The sequence below is a fragment of the Lagenorhynchus albirostris genome, chromosome 6 (assembly GCF_949774975.1).
Source record: "Lagenorhynchus albirostris chromosome 6, mLagAlb1.1, whole genome shotgun sequence".
Taxonomy (NCBI): domain Eukaryota; kingdom Metazoa; phylum Chordata; class Mammalia; order Artiodactyla; family Delphinidae; genus Lagenorhynchus; species Lagenorhynchus albirostris.
Genome location: NC_083100.1, coordinates 50,147,514 through 50,169,756, shown reverse-complemented (window position 1 = coordinate 50,169,756; position 22,243 = coordinate 50,147,514). Strand labels below are relative to the sequence as shown.

The following is a 22,243-nucleotide window of genomic DNA, read 5'->3' as shown; positions in this document are numbered from 1 at the left end:
ATCAAGGTGTATGATCTTTTTAAAGTGCTGTTGGATTCTGTTTGCTAGTATTTTGTTGAGGATTTTTGCATCTATGTTCATCAGTGATATTACCCTGTGGTGGTTTTGGTATCAGGGTGATGGTGGCCTCATAGAATGCGTTTGGTAGTGTTCCTCCTTCTGCTATATTTTTTAAGAATTTCAGAAGGATAAGTGTTAGCTCTTCTCTAAATGTGTGATAGAATTTGCCTGTGAAGCCATCTGGTCCTGGGCTTTTGTTTGTTGGAAGATTTTTAATCACTTTCTATTTCAGTGCTTGTGATTGGTCTGTTTATATTTTCTATTTCTTCCAGGTTCAGTCTCGGAAGGTTGTGCTTTTCTAAGAATTTGTCCATTTCTTCCAGGTTGTCCATTTTATTGGCATATAGTTGCTTGTAATCTCTCAAGATCCTTTGTATTTCTGCAGTTTCAGTTGTTACTTTTACTTTTTCATTTCTAATTCTGTTGAATCTATTTGAGTCTTTTTTTTTTTTTCTTGATGAGTCTGGCTGATGGTTTAGCAATTTAGTGTATCTTCTCAAAGAACCAGCTTTTAGTTTTATTGATCTTTGCTGTGGTTTCCTTCATTTCTTTTTCATTTATTTCTGATCTGATCTTTATGATTTCTTTCCTCCTGCTGACTTTGGGGTTTTTTTGTTCTTCTTTCTCTAATTGCTGTAAGTGTAAGGTTAGGTTGTTTATTTGAGATGTTTGTTTCTTGAGGTAGGATTGTATTGCTGTAAACTTCCCTTGTAGAACTGCTTTTGCTGCATCCCATAGGTTTTGGGTCATCGTGTTTTCATTGTCATTTGTTTCTAGGTATTTTTTGATTTCCTCTTCGATTTCTTCAGTGATCTCTTGGTTATTTAGTAGTGTATTGTTTAGTCTTCATGAGTTTGTATCTTTTACAATTTGTTTCCTGTAATTGATATCTAGTCTCATAGCATTGTGGTCGGAAAAGATACTTGATACGATTTCAATTTTCTTGAATTTACCTAGGCTTGATTTGTGACCCAAGATATGATCTATCCTGGAGAATGTTCCATGAGCACTTGAGAAGAAAGTGTATTCTATTGTTTTTGGATGGAATGTCCTATAAATATCAATTAAGTCCATCTTGTTTAATGTGTTATTTAAAGCTTGTGTTTCCTTATTTATTTTCATTTTGGATGATCTGTCCATTGGTGAAAGTGGGGTGTTTAAAGTCCCCTACTATGATAGTGTTACTGTTGATTTCCCCTTTTATGGCTGTTAGCATTTGCCTTATGTATTGTGGTGCTCCTATGTTGGGTGCATAAATATTTACAATTACAATATCTTCTTCTTGGATTGATCCTTTGGTCATTATGTAGTGCCCTTCTTTGTCTCTTGTAGTGGTCTTTATTGTAAAGTCTATTTTGTCTAATATGAGAATTGCTACTCCAGCTTCGTTTTGATCTCCATTTGCATGGAATAATTTTTTCCATTCCTTCACTTTTAGTCTTTCTGTGCCCCTAGGTCTGAAGTGGGTCTCCTGTAGACAGCGTATATATGGGTCTTGTTTTTGTATCCATTCAGCCAGTCTATGTCTTTTGGTTGGAGCATTTAATCCATTTACATTTAAGGTAATTATCGATATGTATGTTCCTATTCCCATTTTTTAAATTGTTTTGGGTTTGTTATTGTAGGTCTTTTCCTTCTCTTGTGTTTCCTGTCTAGAGAAGTTTCTTTAACATTTTTTGTAAAGCTGGTGTGGTGGTGCTGAATTCTCTTAGCTTTTGCTTGTCTGTAAATGTTTTAATTTCTCCATCTAATCTGAAAGAGATCCTTGCTGGGTAGAGTAATCTTGGTTGTAGTTTTTTCCCTTTCATCACTTTAAATGTGTCCTGCCACTCCCTTATGGCTTGCAGAGTTTCTGCTGAAAGAGCAGCTGTTAACCTTATGGGGATTCCCTTGTATGTTATTTGTTGCTTTTCCCTTGCTGCTTTTAGTATTTTTTCTTTGTATTTCATTTTTGATAGTTTGAATAATATGTGTCTTGGCAGGTTTCTCCTTGGATTTATCCTGTATGGAACTCTGCACTTCCTGGAGTTGATTGACTATTTCCTTTCCCACGTTAGGGAAGTTTTCAAATATAATCTCTTCAAATATTTTCTCAGTCCCTTTCTTTTTCTCTTCTTCTTCTGGGACCCATATAATTCAAATGTTGGTGCGTTTAATGTTGTCCCAGAGGTCTCTGAGACTGTCCTTAGTTCTTTTCATTCTTTTTTCTTTATTCTGCTCTGCTGTAGTTATTTCCACTATTTTATCTTCCAGGTCACTTATCTGTTCTTCCGCCTCAGTTATTCTGCTATTGATTCCTTCTAGAGAATTTTAAATTTCATTTATTGTGTTGTTCATCATTGTTCGTTTGCTCTTTATTTCTTCTAGGTCCTTGTTAAAACGTTTCTTGTAATTTCTCCATTCTGTTTCCAAGATTTTGGATCATCTTTTCTATCATTACTCTGAATTCTTTTCTAGGTAGACTGACAATTGCCTGTTTATTTGTTTGGTCTGGTGGGTTTTTACCTTGCTCCTTCATCTGCTGAACATTTCTCTGTCTTCCCATTTTGCTTAACTTACTGTGCTTGTGGTCTCCATTTTGCAGGCTGTACGTTCATAGTTCTTGTCGTTTCAGGTGTCTGCCCCCAGTGGGTAAGATTGGTTCAGTGGCTTGTGTAGACTTCCTGGTGGAGGGGACTGGTGCTTGTGTTCTGGTGGGTGGGGCTGTATATTGTCTTTCTGGTGGGCAGGACTGCGTCCGGTGGTGTGTTTTGGGATGTCTGTGACCTTATTATGATTTTAGGCAGCCTCTCTGCTAATGGGTGGGGGGTTGTGTTCCTGTCTTGCTAGTTGTTTGGCATGTGGTCTCCAGCACTGGAGCTTGCTGGCCATTGGGTGGAGCTGGGTCTTAGTGTTGAGACGGAGATCTCTGGGAGAGCTCTTACTGATTGATATTACTGGGGCCCAGAGGTCTCTGGTGGTCCAGTATCCTGAACTTGGCTCTCCTACCTCAGAGGCTCAGGCCTGACACCAGGCTGGAGCACCAAGGCCCTGTCAGCCGCATGGCTCAGAAGAAAAGGGAGAAAAAGAGAAAGAAAATAAATGCATAAATAAATAAAATAAAGTAATTAAAGTAAAAACATTTTTAAAAAGTATTAAAATAAAAAAGTAATTAAAAAAAGAAGAGAGCAACCAAAGCAATAAACAAATCTACGAATGGTAACAAGAAGTAAAAACTATACTAAATAAACATAAAAATTAGGAACAAGTCAGTCGCAGGCAGCAAACCCCAAGGGTACAGCTGCTCCCAAAGTCCACCACCTCAATTTTGGGTTGATTCGTTGCCTCTTCAGGTATTCCCCAGACGCAGGGTACCTCAAGTTGATTGTGGGGATTTAATCTGCTGCTCCTGAGGCTGCTGGGAGAAATTTCCCTTTCTCTTCTTGTATGCACAGCTCCTGGGCTTCAGCTTTGATTTTCGCCCCAGTGCTGCGTGTAGGTTGCCTTCAGGCTTCTGTTCCTGCTCAGACAGGACAGGGTTAAAGCAGGGGCTGATTAGGGGGCTCTTGCTCATTCAGGCCGGGGTGGGGGGGGGTGTATGGGTAAGGTAGTTAGTGACAGAGGCCGTGACATTGCCGCAGCCTGAGGCGCGCTGTGTGTTCTCCCAGGGAAGTTGTCCCTGGATCATGGGACCCTGGTAGTGGTGGGCTGCACAGGCTCCGGAGCGGGTGTGGGTAGTGACCTGCGCTTGCACACAGGCTTCTTGGTGGCGGCAGCAGCAGCGTTAGCATTTCATGCCCGTCTCTGGTGTCTGCTCTGATAGCTGCGGCTCATGCAGTTTCTGGAGCTCGTTTAGGCGGTGCTCTGAATCCCGTCTCCTTGCACACTCCATAACAATGGTCTTTTGCCTCTTAGGCAATTCCAGACTTCCCCCCCGCCCCCACTCCTTCCTGGCTAGCTGTGGCTCACTGGCCCCCTTCAGGCTGTGTTCATGCAGTCAACTGCAGTCCTCTCCCTGGGATCTGACCTCCCAAGCCCGAGGCTCAGTTCCTAGCCCCCACCCACCCTGGCTGGTGAGCAGACAAGCCTCTCAGCCTGGTCCGCACCGATCTTCTGTGTGAGAACCTCTCCACTTTGCCCTCTGCACCCCTGTTGCTGCGTTCTCCTCCGTGGCTCTGAAGCTCCCCTCCCCCGCAGTCTCCACCAGTGAAGGAGCTTCCTAGTGTGTGGAAACTTTTCCTCCTTTACAGCCCCCTCCCCAAGCTGCAGGTTCCATCCCTATTCTTTTTTTTTTTTTTTTTTTTTTTTTTGCGGTATGTGGGCCTCTCACTGTTGTGGCCTCTCCCATTGCGGAGCACAGGCTCCGGACGCGCAGGCTCAGCGGCCACGGCTCACTGGCCCAGCCGCTCCGCGGCACGTGGGATCTTCCCAGACCGGGGCACGAACCCGTGTCCCCTGCATCGGCAGGCAAACTCTCAACCACTGCGCCACCAGGGAAGCCCCCATCCCTATTCTTTTGTCTCTGTTTTTTCTTTTTTCTTTTGCCCTACCCAGCTACGTGGGGAGTTTCTTGCCTTTTGGGAGGTCTAAGGTCTTCTGCCAGCATTCAGTAGGTGTTCTGTAGGAGTTGTTCCACATGTAGGTGTATTTCTGATGTATTTGTGGGGTGGAAGGTGATCTCCATGTCTTACTCCTCTGCCATCTTGAAGGTCCATCTTATTTTTAATTAAAATTTTTTTTTTCTTGAGAAGTTCTTTCATTTATCTATCAGCTCTCTTCTCAGGTGGTATACCACTTATATGTACTGAACTAGAATCCTTATTTGTGTTAGCATATTATTAATGGGGTAAGTGTGATATTTAGATTATAGCAGTTTTTGGCTGCTTTTGTTGATGCCAGGAACTCAGAATTCTGTTAGCGTTCCCAGAAGGCGGATAAAGGACTAATTTATCTGTGAGGAAACTTTCCCTGACACTTCTTTTTCTGATCTCGGTTAGCTGTTCCTTGTATGTGCTCCTATAAAGCTCTCTCTGCTAGGTTCTTATCTTTCTCCATTACTGGGTATGAGCTAAAGGGCAGAGATTCCTTCTGTATATCTTCATTGTTTACCTGTGACAGAGCTGGATATAAAGGGACCTCAGTAAATGTTGGTTGACTGAACAGATTGATGGATATAAGTTGTGAGTTGAATGGTGGCCCCAAAATGATATGTTCACATTCTAACTCCTGGAACCTTGAATATTGCTTATGCGGCCAAAACATGATTAAGTTAAGGATCTTGAGAGGGGTAGCTCTCAAGGACAGTTTAGTGAGTTAAGGAGAGAGGAAAAGAGGGGAAGATAATCCTGGTAATTACCTGGATGGGCCCTAAATCCAATCACAAGTGTTCTTAGAGGCACAGGGAAATTTGACATGAACAGGAAAGACACAGAGGAGAAGGTCACATGAAGTGAGGCAAACTTTGGTGGTGTAGCCATAAGCCAAGGAACACTAAAACTTACCAGTGTCACCAGAAGCTACAGGGGCCAGTAGTGAATTATTTCTTAGTGCCTTCAACAGGCGTTTGACTCTGCTGAAAACTTATTCTTGTACTTCTGGCCTCCAGAACTGTGGGAGAATAAATTTCTATTGTTTTAAGCCACTCAGTTTGTGGTAGTTTGTCACAACAGAGGAAACTCATGTATGTATATTGTGTTTTGAGGCAATGACATCCCAAAACCAAATGATGATTGGAATATTTGTGTCCATCTTGGCATTGCGTAGTTTTTCTTTGATAATATTGAGTCACCACTAGCCTTAATCTAGATCATATTGGTTTCTTATTGCTGCTGAAACAAATTATCACAGATTATAGTGGCTTAAAACAAGTCAAATTTATTATCTTAAAATTCTGGAAGTCAGAAGTCTGGAATGGGTTTCAGTGGGCTAAAATCAAGGTATTAGTAGCGCTTCATTCTTTTCTGGAGGCTCTAGGGGAGAATCTTGGAGTTTTTTCCTGTTTTCCAGCTTCTAGAAGCTGCCCATATTTCTTGGCTCCTGGCTCCCTACCATCTTCAATGCCTGCGATGGCTAGTTGAGTCTTTATTTCACATCATTCTTTTCCCTCCCCATTTATGGATCCTTGTGATTGTGTTGGGTTCACTCTGTTAATCCAGCATAATCTTCTTGTTTAAGATGAGATGATTAGCAATCTTAATTCCATAGCATCCTTAATTCTTCTTTACCATGTAATATAACATATTCACAGCTTCTGGGTATTAGGACATGGACATCTTTGGGGGACCATTTTCTGCCTACCAGATAAAGTTTTTAAAATTAGTCACCAAAATTTATTTAGTTTCATGCCAGACTAGCCATAGTGCCATTTATTGGTCTCTAATTTTGGTGGGATAGTATTTTATATTTTAGTCAAAAGAATAAATGCAGATTGTTTAAAAAAGTCAAATAGTACTTAAATACTTATAATGAAATGCAGCAGTCTTTAGCTTTATTCCTCACAACTAGCCAGTCCAGATCTTAGAGCTCTTCCTTTTGGAATTTACCTCCACTTAACTAAATGAGATGCTGTATTAGCTTTCTGTTAGCACTGTGACATAATTACCATGAATTTAGTGGCTTAAAACAACTCGGATTTATTCTCTTATAGTTCTAGAAGTCAGAAGTCCAAAATCAATTTCACTGGGCTAAAGTCAGGTGTTGGTAAGACTGGTTTTCTGGAGGCCCTAGAGAGAATCCATTTCCCTGCTGATTTTTGTTTTGTTTTTTTCCAGTTCCTAGTGGCTACCTATATTCTTTGGTTTGTGGCCCCTTCTTTCATCTTCAAAGTATATTGTATCACTCTAGTCTCTTTCCCATCATCATATCACCTCTCTTGTAAGGACAGTAGTGGATATCTTGGGGGTCCACCTGAATAATCCTGGTTAATCTTCCCATCTCAAGATCCTTAATCATAAATGCAAAATCTCTTTTGCTATATAAGGTAACATTCATAGGTTCCAGGGATTAGGATGTAGTCATCTTGGAGGGCCATTACTTAGCTGTATATGATTATATTGCTAATTCTTTTTTTTTTGGTGTTTTTTTAAAAAAATTATTTATTTTTGGCTGCGTTGGGTCTTTGTTGCTGCACGTGGGCTTTCTCTAGTTGTGGTGATCGGGGGCAACTCTTCATTGTGGTGCGAAGTCTTCTCATTGCGGTGGCTTCTCTTGTTGCAGAGCACGGGCTCTAGGCACGTGAACTACAGTAGTTGTGGCATGTGGGCTCAGTAGTTGTGGCTCACAGGCTCTAGAGTGCAGGCTCAGTAGTTGTGGCACATGGGCTTAGTGGCTCTGTGGCATGTGGGATCTTCCCAGACCAGGGCTCAAACCTGTGTCCCTTGCATTGGCAGGCGGATTCTTAACCACTGAGCCACCAGGGAAGTCCTATTGCTAATTTTTTCTTTTCTTTTTTTTTTTTCTTGCAGTACGTGGGCCTCTCATTGTTGTGGCCTCTTCCGTTGCGGAGCACAGGCTCCGGACGCACAGGCTCAGCAGCCATGGCTCACGGGCCCAGCCGCTCCGCGGCATGCCTTCCTGGACCAGGGCACGAACCTGTGTCCCCTGCATCGGCAGGTGGACTCTCAACCACTGTGCCACCAGGGAAGCCCTTTATTTTCATTTTTAGTATTGCTATATTTATCTTAATGTAGGGGAGATAAGATATAATTATCTTTAATTACCTTATCTGAATATAATTAAAATATATCAAACTTTATTCCTTTGTCAGTGTATTATTATGATTATGTAAGCACTGTTTAGTTTTGCACCAAGTAGTATTACTATAATTTATTCTTCCTGTAAAATGTTAATTTTTTGTTAGTTAATAATTGTTTCTTTTTTCCATTTGTCTAATTTTTCTGTGTGCCATTTGCTCATATTTTAAGCAAATATTCTGCGGCTATGATACATATATATCTTTTTAAAAATGCTCATAGTTTCAAACACATCTTTGTTTTGTTTTAAACTGAGAACTTCTCATTCTCAGCTTCTTTTTTGGCTGTTTCCTATATCAGCATGATGTACAGCTATCATCTTAGGACTTGCCTTAGCAAGTTTCTAGAGTTAAGCTATTTTTCCTAGTTAACATGTTTTCTTCTTAGTTTATTTCCTAATTTTGGTGAAGAAATATATGAGTAGCTTTCTAAGAAAGCTTGCATGGGAAATTAAATTTAAGACCTTAAGTTTGAAATGCTTTTTATCTCCTTTAAAATGGATTGGTAGTTTAACCAAGTATAGAATTCTAGGTTGGAATTTTGGAGGCATTATTTCTTTGCCTTCTAGCTTCTAGTGTTCTGCAGAAGTCATTTGTAGTGATGATTCCTGAGTTGTTGTATGGGGATTGGTTTCAAAAAATTTAAGATCTCTGTAGGGTTAGTGTTTTCAGTTTCACAAATGTGCCTTGGTCTGGGGCTTCCATTTATTTTTCTGGGGAATTGGTGGATCCTTTAAATCAAGACACTTACCCTGAGTTCTGGGAAACTTCCCTGTATTTGATAATAGCTTTCCCTCTGTTTTGTCTGTTCCCTTTTTCTGGAATTTCTTCTGTTTGTGAGCACTGCAGAGATTTCTAAATTTCTACTTTTTCTCTGCGAGAGTGTGTTTTATATTTGTATTCTACTTTCTGAAAGATGTCCACAATCTCAATTTCCAACACATCTAATAATTTTTTATTTTATTTTAATTTCCAGTAACCTTTTTTTTTTGTTGCTCTCTTAATGTACTTAAAATGTAGTATCCTTTTCTTGTTTCATGGGTAAAATAACTTATCAGTGAGGTACATGTTGGTCCTTTATTCCTGCTCATATTGTCTGTTTCCTTCTAGTTCTTTTTTTTTTCCTCTCTTTTTGTTTTTTTCACCTCTTCTGCCTTTCTTGGTGAAATGAGGCACTAAAAAGCTACTTGGAATCCGTGTGTGTGTGTATTAACAATGGTAGGAAGGGGGACATTGGTGGAGAGAGGCTGTTTTGTCTCTTTTTGGGCTTCACTGTAGGAGGATTGGACAGTTAGGTAGATTTTTGTTTGGAAAAATCTCTGATTTTAGCATATATAGATCTTTCTCTTAAGTTTCCCAAAGAAGAATTCTGTAATATTCAGTCTTAATGTCTAAGCTGGTGTTCTGAATATGGAAAGGGAGAAGTCTTCTTTTCTTTTTTTTTTTAATTTAAAAAATTTTTGATCTTTATTGAAGTATAGTTGCTTTACAATATTGTGTTAGTTTCTGCTGTGCAGCAAAGTGAATCACTTATACATATACATATATCCACTCTTTTTTAGATTTCATTCCCATTTAGGTCACCACAGAGCATTGAGTAGAGTTCCCTGTGCTATACAGTAGGTTCTCATTAGTTATCTATTTTATACATAGTAGTGTGTATATGTCAATCCCAATCTTCCAATTCATACCATTCTCCCCTTGGTAACCATAAGTTTGTTCTCTATATCTGTGACTCTATTTCTGCTTTGCAAATAAGTTCATCTATACCACTTTTCTAGATTGTAAATATAAATGTAAATGTAAGTGATATTATACAATATTTGTTTTTCTCTTTCTGACTTCACTCTGTATGACAATCTCTGGGTCCATCCATGTCTCTGTAAATGGCACTATTTCATTCCTTTTCATGGCTGCGTAATATTCCATTGTATATATGTACCACATCTTTTTTATCCATTCCTCTGTCAATGGGCATTTAGGTTGCTTCCATGTCTTGGCTATTGTAAATAGTGGTGCAAGGAACATTGGGGTGCATGCATCCTTTTGAATTCTGTTTTTCTCTGGATATATGCCTAAGGGTGGAATTGCTGGGTCATATGGTAACTCTAATTTTAGTTTTTTAAGGAACCTTCATACTTTTCTCCATAGTGGCTGTACCAGTTTACATTCCCGCCAACAGTGTAGGAGGGTTCCCTTTTTTCCATACCCTAGAAGTCTTCTTTTCAATATGCAGATTTTTACTTATTCTTTTACATAGTTTTTCTCCACTGTGACTGGACCCACTGAGTCCTGAGCCACTGAGATTCCTTTTCCTCAGGGACTAAAACCTTGGTCTCTTGGTGGTGGGGTGGCTGGGTAAGATGAGGAAGGGCTTGCCATTTCATCCCGTATTATACACTCTTAAACTAGTTTTCCTTAATTTCAACGAGGAGCCTCTTTCACACCTTTCACAGTTTCTGTGTTCTCCAAAACCTGGGACTTTCTAGATTGACTGTCATTAGGTGTCTGACAGGGATTAGAGATGAATACAAGTGTTCAGTTCGCCATATTGTTTTGGTTATTCTTGTATTCATTGTTCAATATTATTCTGGGTACAAAGACTTTGTCAAACTGAAGAGTCTAAGGAAACAGTACCTACAAGATTGCTCTCTCTTCAGGTGCCAGCTGCAAGTTTGGGGGTCCCCAGGACCACCCTCACTTCAGACCTGCTGGCTGCAAATTCAAGCTTTCCCAAGCCCACTCTAAGGTTGGATAATTCACTGGAAAGACTCAGGACCCACTGAAAGTGCTATACTTACGGTTACAGTTTTATTATAGAGAAAGCAGACAAATTAGAACCACCTAAAGAAAGAGATGCAGAGGCTGAAAACAAGAACTTCCGTGACATGTTACCCTCCTGGCATTGATATATGGCACTACACAGAGTATTGGCTAGTAGGGAGCTTACTGGAGCCTCCATGTCCTGAGTTTTCATTGGTGTTTCATTACATACAAATGACTGATTGAATCACTGATCAAGTGGCTAAACTCAGTCTCCATCCCTTCTGCCCAGAGGTGACCTTTTTTATAACATGGATGGTCTTCATGGTTGGTCTTTATGGCGTGACCTACCCTCACCAGGAGTCACCTTGTTATCATAAACTATCAGGTGCTCTTGAGGTTGAGGGGCCTGCCACGAGTAACAAAAACACTCCTGTCGCTGGGGAAATTCCTAGGGTTTAGAGGTTGTCTCCCAGGAACCTGACAAAGGCCAGACATCTCTCTGGGCTGAGGCCAAATTCTTTATTATACATTGTGCTACGTTGTTTCATGGTTAGAAGGTAACAACACTGCCAGGAACCTCTTTTTCTCCCAAGTTTCATATGCCATGTGTCTGTTTAAAATTCCTACTCTTTTAATCTCTTTTATTTTCATGTAGGTTAGTTGTCTATTTTGAAATAATTGAATGTGGTCTTCAATTGAAGACATTTTCATAAAGGGTAATAAGTTATTTTGCCCTCCACTTCAGTCTGATCTTAAGACAGAGTAGTGATTTACAAAGGGAGACACATTACAGTTAAATTTGATGTGGTTTGCTAGGCACACTTTATTTTCATCTTATAAAGCATTGCATGTGAGTACCAGAAGTCTGATTGAAAGGAAGTAAAATCAGTGGAGCAATGAAACGTTAACAAGGTGGGGGGCAATTATGCTAAAGTTATGTAAATAGTTTTAGATTATGTATAAGTAATTATGTTTTTCAGAGTAGTTGACAGGGCAAAAATTAGATTGCTTATTCGTTTGAGACATAATTTTGATTTGTTTTATTTTTAAAAGTCATAATGGTAGTCTCATTTTGAGATTTCCATTTAATTTCTTGCTTGAAGGTTATTACATAATGTAGCAGACCTAAATTGTACCTTCTTAATGGTAATGCAGGACATAAAAATTTTGAATTGGCTTTAGGTTTTATACTAGAATGCCTTTTACCATCTTTTTTGTGTTAAAGGCATGTCTGTAGTAAGAACTAAACTTATTTAAGCTTATCTTTCGCGTGCTTCTCTTTATTTCCTAAAGGGGTAGTTGATAAGTTGGTTGATTAGCAGACACTTGTCAAAGTGGGGTGGTTCATTTTAAATCAGCCTCATTTTAGAAATGTTTTGTACCTATTAAATGCATCCGTGGTGATGAGGAAAAGAAGAATTGCTAGGAAAAAGAAAAATTGCTAGATGTATTATAGCATGTATGCAGTTTGACATTCTTTTCAGTTATTTACTTCGTGTTGTCTCTTTTAAGCATGAACTCAATTTTAAAATTAGATAAATCTGTAAGACTGAGCCATGTAATGTACTAGGATTCCATGTCCTTCTTGTACATCTTTTTGTTTTCTCTAGAGTTAATAACTGTTACATACTTTCTTTTGCTTGATTACTATTGTAAAAATATTTGAATATTTGTTTCTCATTGCTAAATTCTTTTTTGCCTGGTTACTCAACAGCTGAATATAAGCAGTCAGTTTTGAGCATCTTTATTTTCTAGTAGGGTCTAGGATAGTGTTCTGAATTAAATAGATTCTTTAATAAGCCTAGTCAGATCTGAGGTGATCTGAAATGTATTTTTATTTTCCCTTAAGGAAAGACTACATTAATGGGTTAAATTAGATTAATTCTGGTCTCTGAATTTGACTCCAGATGAAGTAAAGGGATTCAAGTTGTATGGCATAAAGAATTAAGAATTTTGAAATCCTTAGATGACCATATTTTTCCTCTTTATTTAGAATCACATTGTTGCATTGTAGTTTTTACTTGATTGATGCCTTTGGCTTTTAATTCTGTTGAGGGTATAGTTTCGGTTTACTACTGTTCGGAGGCAAGAGAATGGACATCATTCCTGGAAGTCTTTTATTTTAGGTTTGACTGAATATATTTGTGCCTGTTGATGCAAAAGAATAATTGTACCAAGTGCATCATTTATAGTATTAAAGTTATATATTGTTAAAACAGTTAACTTTTGTGAGTTCTTGTCTACCTACAGTTTCATTTGATTCTTGGAGTAACATGTTAAGTCTTCTGTCACAGGTTAATTTATGGATATAGTAAAGGGAAACTAACATTTAGTAGAGTTAATGAGATATAATTGACATTGTGACATTGTGTAAGTTTAAAGTATACAGTGTGTTGATTTGATACACACTGTGGTCATTTTGATATTACAAAATGACCAGTGTCTTAGCTGACATTTTTCATCATGTCATTTAATTACCATTTCTTTTTTTGTGGTGAGAACCTTTAGATCTACTCTCTTAGCAGCTTTTAAGTATATAATACAGTATTATTAGAGGTAATCACCATGCTGTACTTTAGATCCCCAGAACTTATTCATCTTATGACTGGACATTTGTACCCTTTGACCAACAACTGCCCATATCCCCCAGCCTCCGGCCTCTGGTAGCCACAAGTCTATTCCTTCTGTGAGTTCTGCCATTTTTACATTCCACATGTAAGTGAGGTGATAGAGTATTTGTCTTTCTCTGTCTGACTTCTTTCACTTACCATCATGAACATCATGCCCTCAACATCCATCCATACTGTAGGAAATGGCAGGACTTCCTTCTTTTTCATGGCTGAATAACATTCCATTGTATATACGTGCCACATCTTCTTATCCATTCATCTATTAATGGACCTTTAGATTGTATCCATATCTTGGCTCTTGTGAATAGTGCTATATTGAATATGGGAGTGCAGATGTCTGAGATCCTGTTTTCATTTTCTTTGGATATATGCTCAGAAGTGGGATTGCTGGATCATACGGTAGCTCTGTTTTTAATGTTTTTGAGGAACCTCTATACTATTTTCCATAGTGTGTGCAACAACTTTATTGTCCCGCCAACAGTGCACAAGGATTCCTTTTCCTCCAAATCATCACCAACACTTATCTCTTTCTTTTTTTTTTGATGATAGATGTTGATGAGGTTATATCTCATTTTGGTTTTGATTTGCATTTTCCTGATGATTAGTGATATTGAGCACCTTTTTTTGGTACCTGTTGGCCATTTGTATGTCTTTGGAAAATGTGTGTTTAGTTCCTCTGCCCAATTTTTAATTGGATTGATTTTTTGTTTGTTTTTTGCTATTGAATTGTATGAGTTTCTTATATATTTTGGATATTAACCCTTATGTATATACATGTTCCTTTTCACCTTTCTCTTTGTTATTATTTTTTTCCTGTAAGATTTTCTGTTTTCTAACATACTAGGTATTTACTTGTCTTTCTTCCACTAGAATTTAAGCTCTATTAGAGATTTTCCCCCCCTTTGGTCTAACTTGTTCATTACTGTATTTTTAATACCTAGAATAATGCTTGGTGTACATTTAAGTGCTGAAAAAATATTTCTTGTATGTGAATCATTATTACTACTCCAAAGATGAAATAGTCTCTGCTTCTCAGAAATGTGTGGTCTCAGTAGGACAGAGCCTCTGAGATAAAATGAACACATAAAGTGTTTAGCTTGACATGTTGGACGTGAAGTACTCATTAATTGGTAATTATTGTTGAAGAATAAGAAAAGAAAGAACAGAATCAGACATTTCAGATAGAAATGACCTCAATAAAAGAAAACTGCGTTCACATCTTAGGAACTAGGATAGATACTGTTTAGGGGTATATTGAAAAAATAAGGTTGGAACTATATTGTGGAGAACAACCAAGACATTTGGATTTTGTTTTGTGTGTAATGAGGAGTTACTGAATCTTTTTAAGGCAGAGGTGTCATAATGAAAGTGGTAGGTTTGGAATATGAAGTCCTTGAGGTTGACTGGAGATCCTTCTGCTGTAAGCTTAACTGGAAATTAATAAAACATTTAGCAAATTTATAATAAATAATAAAACATTTGCAAAATGATAAATTATGCTCAAATTTTAATGACTTCCTCTCAAATTGTGTGGTAGTATATAATTATCATTTGATTATAGTGTGTATTTTGAATTATTTATGGAATTGCCAACTTTTAATATACTTTCCCATTTAAAACTAAAGCTTTGATATTTTAAATCAAGATGTTTATATTGGTAACTAACTTACTAAATATACTAATATAGGGCAGAGTGTGTTTAGTCCAGCAAACATTGGTCAACCACGAAAGACAACATTATCTCCTGCCCAGTTGGATCCTTTTTATACTCAAGGAGATTCTTTGACATCTGAAGATCACTTTGATGACACTTGGGTGACTGTGTTCGGGTAAGGTTTCTAGATTATTTACTTAAAAAAAAAAGCCCTCACATTTTCTAATGAGTATTATCAAACATAAAAAAACTAAAACAGTGGCACAGCAAACACCCATATGTACCAACCACCTAGATTCTGCAGTTGGTAACAGCTACATTTGTTTTATCTACTATTCATCTTTTTTGTTGTTGGTATATTTCAGAGTAAGTTGCAGACATCAGTACATACCACCTTGACATTTCAGCATGTATTTAAGTAATGTTTGATTTTTGTATTTTAAGTAATGTTTTAAGTAATGTTTAAGTAATGTTTGATTTTTAATAGTTTTTCCATCATTTATCTGTGTGCCTCTTCTCAGATTATCTTCTCTTGAGCACATTTGCTGGATATTGGAAGAGGGTTGGTTGTCCCTTTAGACTTAGGAAGCTCCTTTCTCTCTTTGTTGTGACTGTGTCTATGCTTATATTGGACTTAACCAGTTTTGAACTAACAGATTGAATTTCATTTGTATATATATGCATACTATGTCACAGGGTTGATACTTTCTAGCTACAGAATATTGAATATTAATAGAAATTGTGCATGACAGTCCTAGTTGAATGGAGTTTTAGATCTAATAAAGTACTTTAAAGCGTCTTAGAGATCATATTGCATCATTTACATATGAAAAACCTGAGATATAGACAGATTAAGTGATTTACTCAGAGGCTTACATCTAGTTATTAGTAAAGCTTCATCGAAAACCCAGGTCTTTTATTTTCAGGCTGTGATTGTTTATACTGTACTATATAAGGTTGGTTTCTGAAAGTGTGATGTCATACTGTTACTGGACCTTACTATATTTAGTTTTGGGGTTTAAAAAAATATAAAAACATGTGAGCTCCTTGAAGGAAGAACAATGCCCAGTAAATAAATATTAGTGGACTTTATATATTCAATTTATTTAAAATTCAGAAGAATGTGTAAGAATGTGGTGAAAAGTTTTCCTTCCCACTTTTTCCCCCAGATAGTTTTTCTCCCTTGTAAGGCAGTAATTGCCACCTGTTTTTTGTGTAACCTTTCAGAGGGATTCTTTGTTACTGATTCTGTTTAGGTAATAAGTAGGGTCATTGCTTTCCCTTGTTCTCCAGAAAGGGCACGCTCAGCCATATGTCCATAGCAGTTGGGCTGACTGCTGCTGCTGCTTTTTTTTTCTTCCCTTTTATGTGTTTAAATTTTTGTATTCTCTTGTGAAGTAAGTGGCTGTATGTTTTTGAATGTGTCTGTCCACTCTCAAGTGTTTTTCAGGTTCAGTAGTAATGGTGTCATTTTTAAGATTCCTCAGTAATCAGATAAATTACTTGAAGTACTTCTGTTAGCCCTTCATTTTTAAGATGTACACTTCCCAGCTATTTATTTTCTGTTGGTTTTATGTTTCAGTAACCCTGCATATAAGTTTAATTGCAAGCACAGAAACATTTTCTTCTAAGGGATAAAATATTTTATTTTGATTATTTATAGGGAAGTACATCTAAAATACATTATATATCTTCTTCCTTTGATAATTTAACTTTTTCCTGCTGACTCAGGGTCATCATGAAATATCATTTATTGTTGTAGGGTGATTCTGTGACAGGATATTGGACTGCTTCTACTCAGAGTGGTCCTAGACTCTTGGAATTATGTTTTATTTCTCAAGTGCCTGCATCACTTGCAACCATTATTTCTCCCTTTCGTTTTAATTTTTTTTTAGTTCTGCTTGTAGGCATCCTGACTCATTTGTTGTTTTCTTTGGGATTAGAAATCTTATATCCAAATTTACGTAACATAAAATAAATTTCCAGTCCTGAATGCAGTGAGTATTTTAGTCACACAGATTTTAACGTGTGGAGTTTCTCATTTATTTTTGTGACTTATATTTTTTCCTTTAGGGTTCTAATCCAAGCTCCAGATAACTGAAGTTACTGGTTAAGGAAACTCCAGATTTTCAAGCTGAAAATAGCTTTATTATTTGGACTATAAAAGTTATATCTCATTGTAATATTCAAAGCATACAGAACTTTATAAAGAAGAAAGTAAAACTCACTTAAAATTTTCCCATACAGAGATATGGCTATTAAAATTTTGGTAACAGTCCTTTTAATTGATTGTTTACCATTGATATTGGTTCTGACTGTATTTTTGTTTCAGGAATACATTTCTGAATTTTCAGGTAGTGCTCAATATATATTGATATGATTCTATATAATTTAAAGTTCTTTCCACTTTAATAACCATAGTAGTATATTGCAACATTTTCCTTTCTCTCTCTCTCTCTCTCTCTCTCTCTCATGGATGTGCGCGCACACACACACACACACACACACACACACCCATGTAAAATAAGTTATTTACAGAACTGTAACTTCATAGTACTTTTCTAAGGATTATGATAATGACAGTGAGAGTAGAAGGTGGAATTTGGGGCTGGAGAAAAGTGGCTGAGTCAAAATTAATTTTAACATAATTTGCTTTTGGGTGATGGGCAAATGAATAGATTTAGCTAATATAGGGGAAAATAGGATGTTCAGGGTCTCTTATTAATGTACTAGACAGTTAGGGGGAGTTTATTGTGAAACACTTGTAAGGTAATTTGCATTTGTATTATCGAAGTTGACTGTTCAGACAACTTTTTATCCCCCCTAACCCCAGGTTTCCTCAAGCATCTGCTTCCTATATATTATTACAATTTGCACAGTATGGAAATATCTTAAAACATGTGGTAAGTCTTAATTCTTTTCATTTCAAGATTTAAGCTGAGGAAAGATAACCTGTGAATTGAGGGAAAACTTTGCTGCTGAATGTTGTCTGTTTTTTTCCAAACTTAAAAATTTTTCTTTTTTTTAAAGTTTTCATAGGATGTAACTATCTGTTGGAGTTTGGAAGGCTGGTAGTTGCATAGTATTTGATAAAAAGGGATAAAGAGAGAAGAGAGTGAGAGTTTCAGGTTTCCCCCTGAAACTTTTAAAAATAGTTCACAGTCTCTTAAAAATAGTTCACAGTCTCTTAAAAAAGATCATGCCAAGTTTTCCAATTTGAGCTTGTTTTATTGGGGATAAAGGAAAAGGGAGATGTTTCTAACTTAGAGTTCTTAGAGCTTTTTTAGCTTGCCAGTTATAAATAACAAATCTTTTTTCTATTACTAGAAATTGACTTAACTCCTATGCAAAATCAGATTGATGAATACAGTTTTTAAAAAATTTCATAGCAAGTGTTGATAAGACCTTTTTATAAGAAACATTATCTTTTGAGAATTACTTTGCTTTCAGAGAATATTTGTCACATATTCTTTATATAAGAGATTTGAGAACTATTGAAATGTATTGAAATAGTTTAATAGGATTTTTGTTGAATCCTAGTATACAGCTTTTTACAGGGCATCAAATAAAAAGTGGAAGCAGATTTATTTCATGTTTCTGTTTTCTAATAGAACTCATTAAGTTTAAATTTTGTACACTTTGTATTTTAATTTAAGAGAAAACTTCATTTTTTGCAGATGTCTAACACAGGAAATTGGATGCATATTCGTTATCAATCTAAACTGCAGGCCAGGAAAGCTTTAAGCAAAGATGGGAGAATTTTTGGAGAGTCCATCATGATTGGTGTAAAACCATGTATAGATAAAGTAAGTTATTGCTGGTGTAAGGAAAGCAGTTTAATTTATATGTAGTGCACAAGTCTAAGTACTAACATTGGTGGTTATGTCACTTTGCTTCACTGTGCCTCTTATTTTATAAAATGTGATGGATGATGTTACAGCACTCTTTTATGGTAAGTCAAAGATATTTAGTCACAAGACTTTAGAGGTAATACATGCCAACCCCTTCACTCTACAAATAAAGAGGCCAAGGAGACTTAGGTAACTTACCCAGAGTTGTTAAGGTGAAGCCTGCATTCTAGGTCTTTTAACTTTTAACCCATTCCCTTTTTTGTGCAAAGCAACTTCAAATTCTTTACCTCAAAGGAGTGGTGCTATTTCAGAATGAAATATTTCATAAGAATGGTAACTGAGGGTTAACTTCTAAAAGCTGAAGCTTTTTATTAGTCATTTCTACTTTAAAATATTTAAATATTATTATATATTTGTATACTGATAAAATAATCCTGGGCACAATTTAAACTTCGTGGCTTGTAAAATCATGATCATTCTTTAAGTAAATATATGTGAACTTCTGCTGCCTACCAGGCACTGTGCTTGGGACTCATGTATACACACTAGTGCACGAAGCAGACATGGCTCCTGTTATCATAATCTAGGATCACTGAGTAGTTGTGTAATTATTACGTTGTGCTGTAGCAGGTGTTTGCAGAGGCTAGAGGAAAATTTGGGGTTACTGGATACTAAAAAGCACTGGACTTTGATGCCCCACACCCCTCAGTTTCCCTAAGAATTCTTTTTTTTTTCTTACTGATTTTCCGTAGTGTTTGTTAGGAGATTCTTACTCTTGAGAGTCTATAGTTTTCTTGAGGATATTTGAGGTCATTCAAGTGAGATTTCTGGTTGAGCATTAGATCTCATATGCTAGCTGAGAAGCACATATTGTTTTCTCAACCCTAAAGTTATTTGAAAGTTTAATTAGATTAAATAAAGTACGCTACTTTTAATGAAGTTTTCTTTGTAAGTAGGACATAATAGTGGATGATATGTATTATGTTAATAAACAGAGAAGTTCTTTGTTTTTATTTTTCTAGAGCGTTATGGAAAACAGTAACAGGTGTGCTTTATCATCTCCATCTGTTGCCTTTACACCACCAATCAAAACCTTAGGTACACCAACCCAACCTGGAAGTACTTCTAGGATTTCTACCATGAGACCTCTTGCTACAGCATACAAAGCTTCTACTAGTGACTATCAGGTATTTTAAAGATTGGATAAAAGAATATACTTTAAGGGCTGCAGTGCTTAGCATGTTTAACTTTTTCATTGGATTGATTTGTATGCCATTAAATATTTCCTACTGAAGTTGATTGGCTTGATGAAACCTATAAACTTTGCATTTTTAAATTTCCTATTTTAAAAATTAGAATTTTAGCCAGTTGGAAATTTATCTTGAGTTTTTAAAAAAATTCTTTGCCATTTTAAAAAACATTTTGAGAGTTAATTAGTTTAGTTTTTTCTAAGGTATGTTGCATACGTAAAAAGTTTCTCTTGTGGACGTCTCTGGCATGAGGGAATGTTAAATCCCTGTTAAATTGATAACTAAATTTGATGGTGTTGCAAATGAAGAACCTCAGATTGGAAGTAGCTTTGGTTATCAAAAGAAAACATTGACCAGTCCCCATTTCAAAACTTATTTCAAAAAAGTTTAAAGGAAAAGTTCATTATATTCATTGAAGAATGCTAGAAGTATTATGACTGTCATTCAGCGTGCTATTGTTGCCTGCTTAATTAGCCAGTAGTTCTGAACTTGCCTAGCTGCAGACACAGGTCCTGAGAGAGCAAATAAAACACTTTAGTAGGGCAGTTTGACTTCCCTTGAAATTTGGGGATCATTCTAGAACTGGTTTAATTTTTCCCTTTAGTTTTTTTTAAACTAGTATTTTAAAGTCCTTATCTCTTTTAGCTTTTGTGTTGTTTGTTCAGTTTACTAATTTAAGGAGCAGATGTAATTTGCCTTGCCAAAGGAATACAATTTTGTTATTCTTAAAAGCATAAGGATGTTCCAAGCAAGCCTATATTTTAATTTTTAAATATACAATTTATTGTTGCAAATCCACTTTAGTGTTTGGCACTTTTAAATTAGCCATTAACTGAAGAATTGACTATGATACTAAAGAAACCATAACTTTACAATTGTGTGTGTGTTTTTTTTAATAGGTTATTTCTGACAGACAAACGCCAAAAAAAGATGAAAGTCTTGTATCCAAAGCAATGGAATACATGTTTGGCTGGTAATACAGTAAGAGCTAAGAACTGAACTACAAAGGAGAAGGTTGCCACAATAAAACAGACTTAGCAGGGTACTGCTGGGTTTCCTTCGGTTAGTTATATAACCACTCTTGACAGTATCGAATAGCTGTCTCATACTTCCTTTAGAAGCCTTTTTCTTAAAGGATACAGCATATTTGTAGCTCGCACTTTAAACGATGCTTGAGATACATTTTAAAGAAACAAAAAATCCCTGTATATAAGATTTTGTGCTTTCTGTGATAGTGCATGCTTAAGTGCAAAACACTCATTGATTATTGTAAATTATGTAATTGAGTTTGTAGTGAGGCTTTGTAGTCTTCATGAGTTGGTGAGGTGAATTTCATGACGGGTAACTGTACAGCTGATTCTAACAAGACACAAAGATTATAATTAATTTGAATTATGGTCTTTTAATTTAGATGGTATTTAATATTTTAATTATCCTTGTTTATATTTGTCCTGTCATGAATTGTCATCTTTCAGTCTTGTAAAACCAACACAGCCTTTTAAAAAACCTACCGAAGTTTCTTGATAATAAACTTGTCGATTATATGTATTGAGCAGTTTTTGAAAGGGTGATTTATTAATTAGTACAAGAAGTTTGAAGTCTTTGCAGAAATAGAGAAAATATGTCATGAACCTCCATCCACCTGTAATCCAGCTTTAATAACCATATAACCATCACTATTTTCTTAATTTCTAATATCCAGTCCTTTCAGAAATTTCCCAATTGTTTCCAAAATTTGTTAAATTTTATGTTTGGTTTGTGTGAGTCTCTGTCGAGACTAGGTCTACACAGTGTATTTGGTTTTGTCTTTGGAGTGTCTTGAAGTTTAGAGTTCCCCTGCTTTTCCCCACCGTTCAGTACACCACGATTTGTTGAAGGAACCATGTGAGTTGCCTACAGAGTGCACCACAGACTGAACTTGATCTAAACAAGAATAGCGTTCTTGTTTAACTAGTTCTGTCATTTGTCCCATATCCTAGAAGTTATATCTAGAGAAGGTTAATTAGATTCTGCAATCTCATTTTTTTGAGCAAGAATACTTGATAGTAGTATGGTGTACTTTATGTCAAACGATGAGGCATTTAGTTCTGGTTGTCCACTTTTAATGGTCCTCAGGTTGTTCATTGGGCATGTGGGCAAAAGCCAAACACCATCATTGGAAAGTTCCCCATAAACTTTTTACATAATGTATTTAAAAGCATGCATTAATGATACTTGCCTGAATCAGTTATTTCATTAAGATTTGCAAAATGAGGACTTTCCAAACTTATCATTCCTGTTGCATTTATTAGTTGGAATTCTTT

At 36.6% G+C, this 22,243-nt stretch overlaps 1 protein-coding gene across 4 annotated transcripts in view; it reads left to right on the top strand.

The window, feature by feature from the left end:
- The window catches only part of NUP35 (nucleoporin 35), a 36,635-nt gene extending 15,149 nt beyond the window's left edge, over positions 1–21,486 (top strand). For all 4 annotated transcript variants that reach the window (XM_060152492.1, XM_060152494.1, XM_060152495.1 and 1 more), the window contains exons 5-9: positions 14,873–15,014; positions 17,673–17,742; positions 18,517–18,645; positions 19,713–19,877; positions 20,840–21,486. In XM_060152492.1, coding sequence (XP_060008475.1) covers positions 14,873–15,014; positions 17,673–17,742; positions 18,517–18,645; positions 19,713–19,877; positions 20,840–20,917 — 584 coding nt within the window. In that variant the 3' untranslated portion in view covers positions 20,918–21,486. The remainder of the gene's footprint in view (positions 1–14,872; positions 15,015–17,672; positions 17,743–18,516; positions 18,646–19,712; positions 19,878–20,839) is intronic.
- The last annotated feature ends 757 nt before the right edge of the window (positions 21,487–22,243 follow it).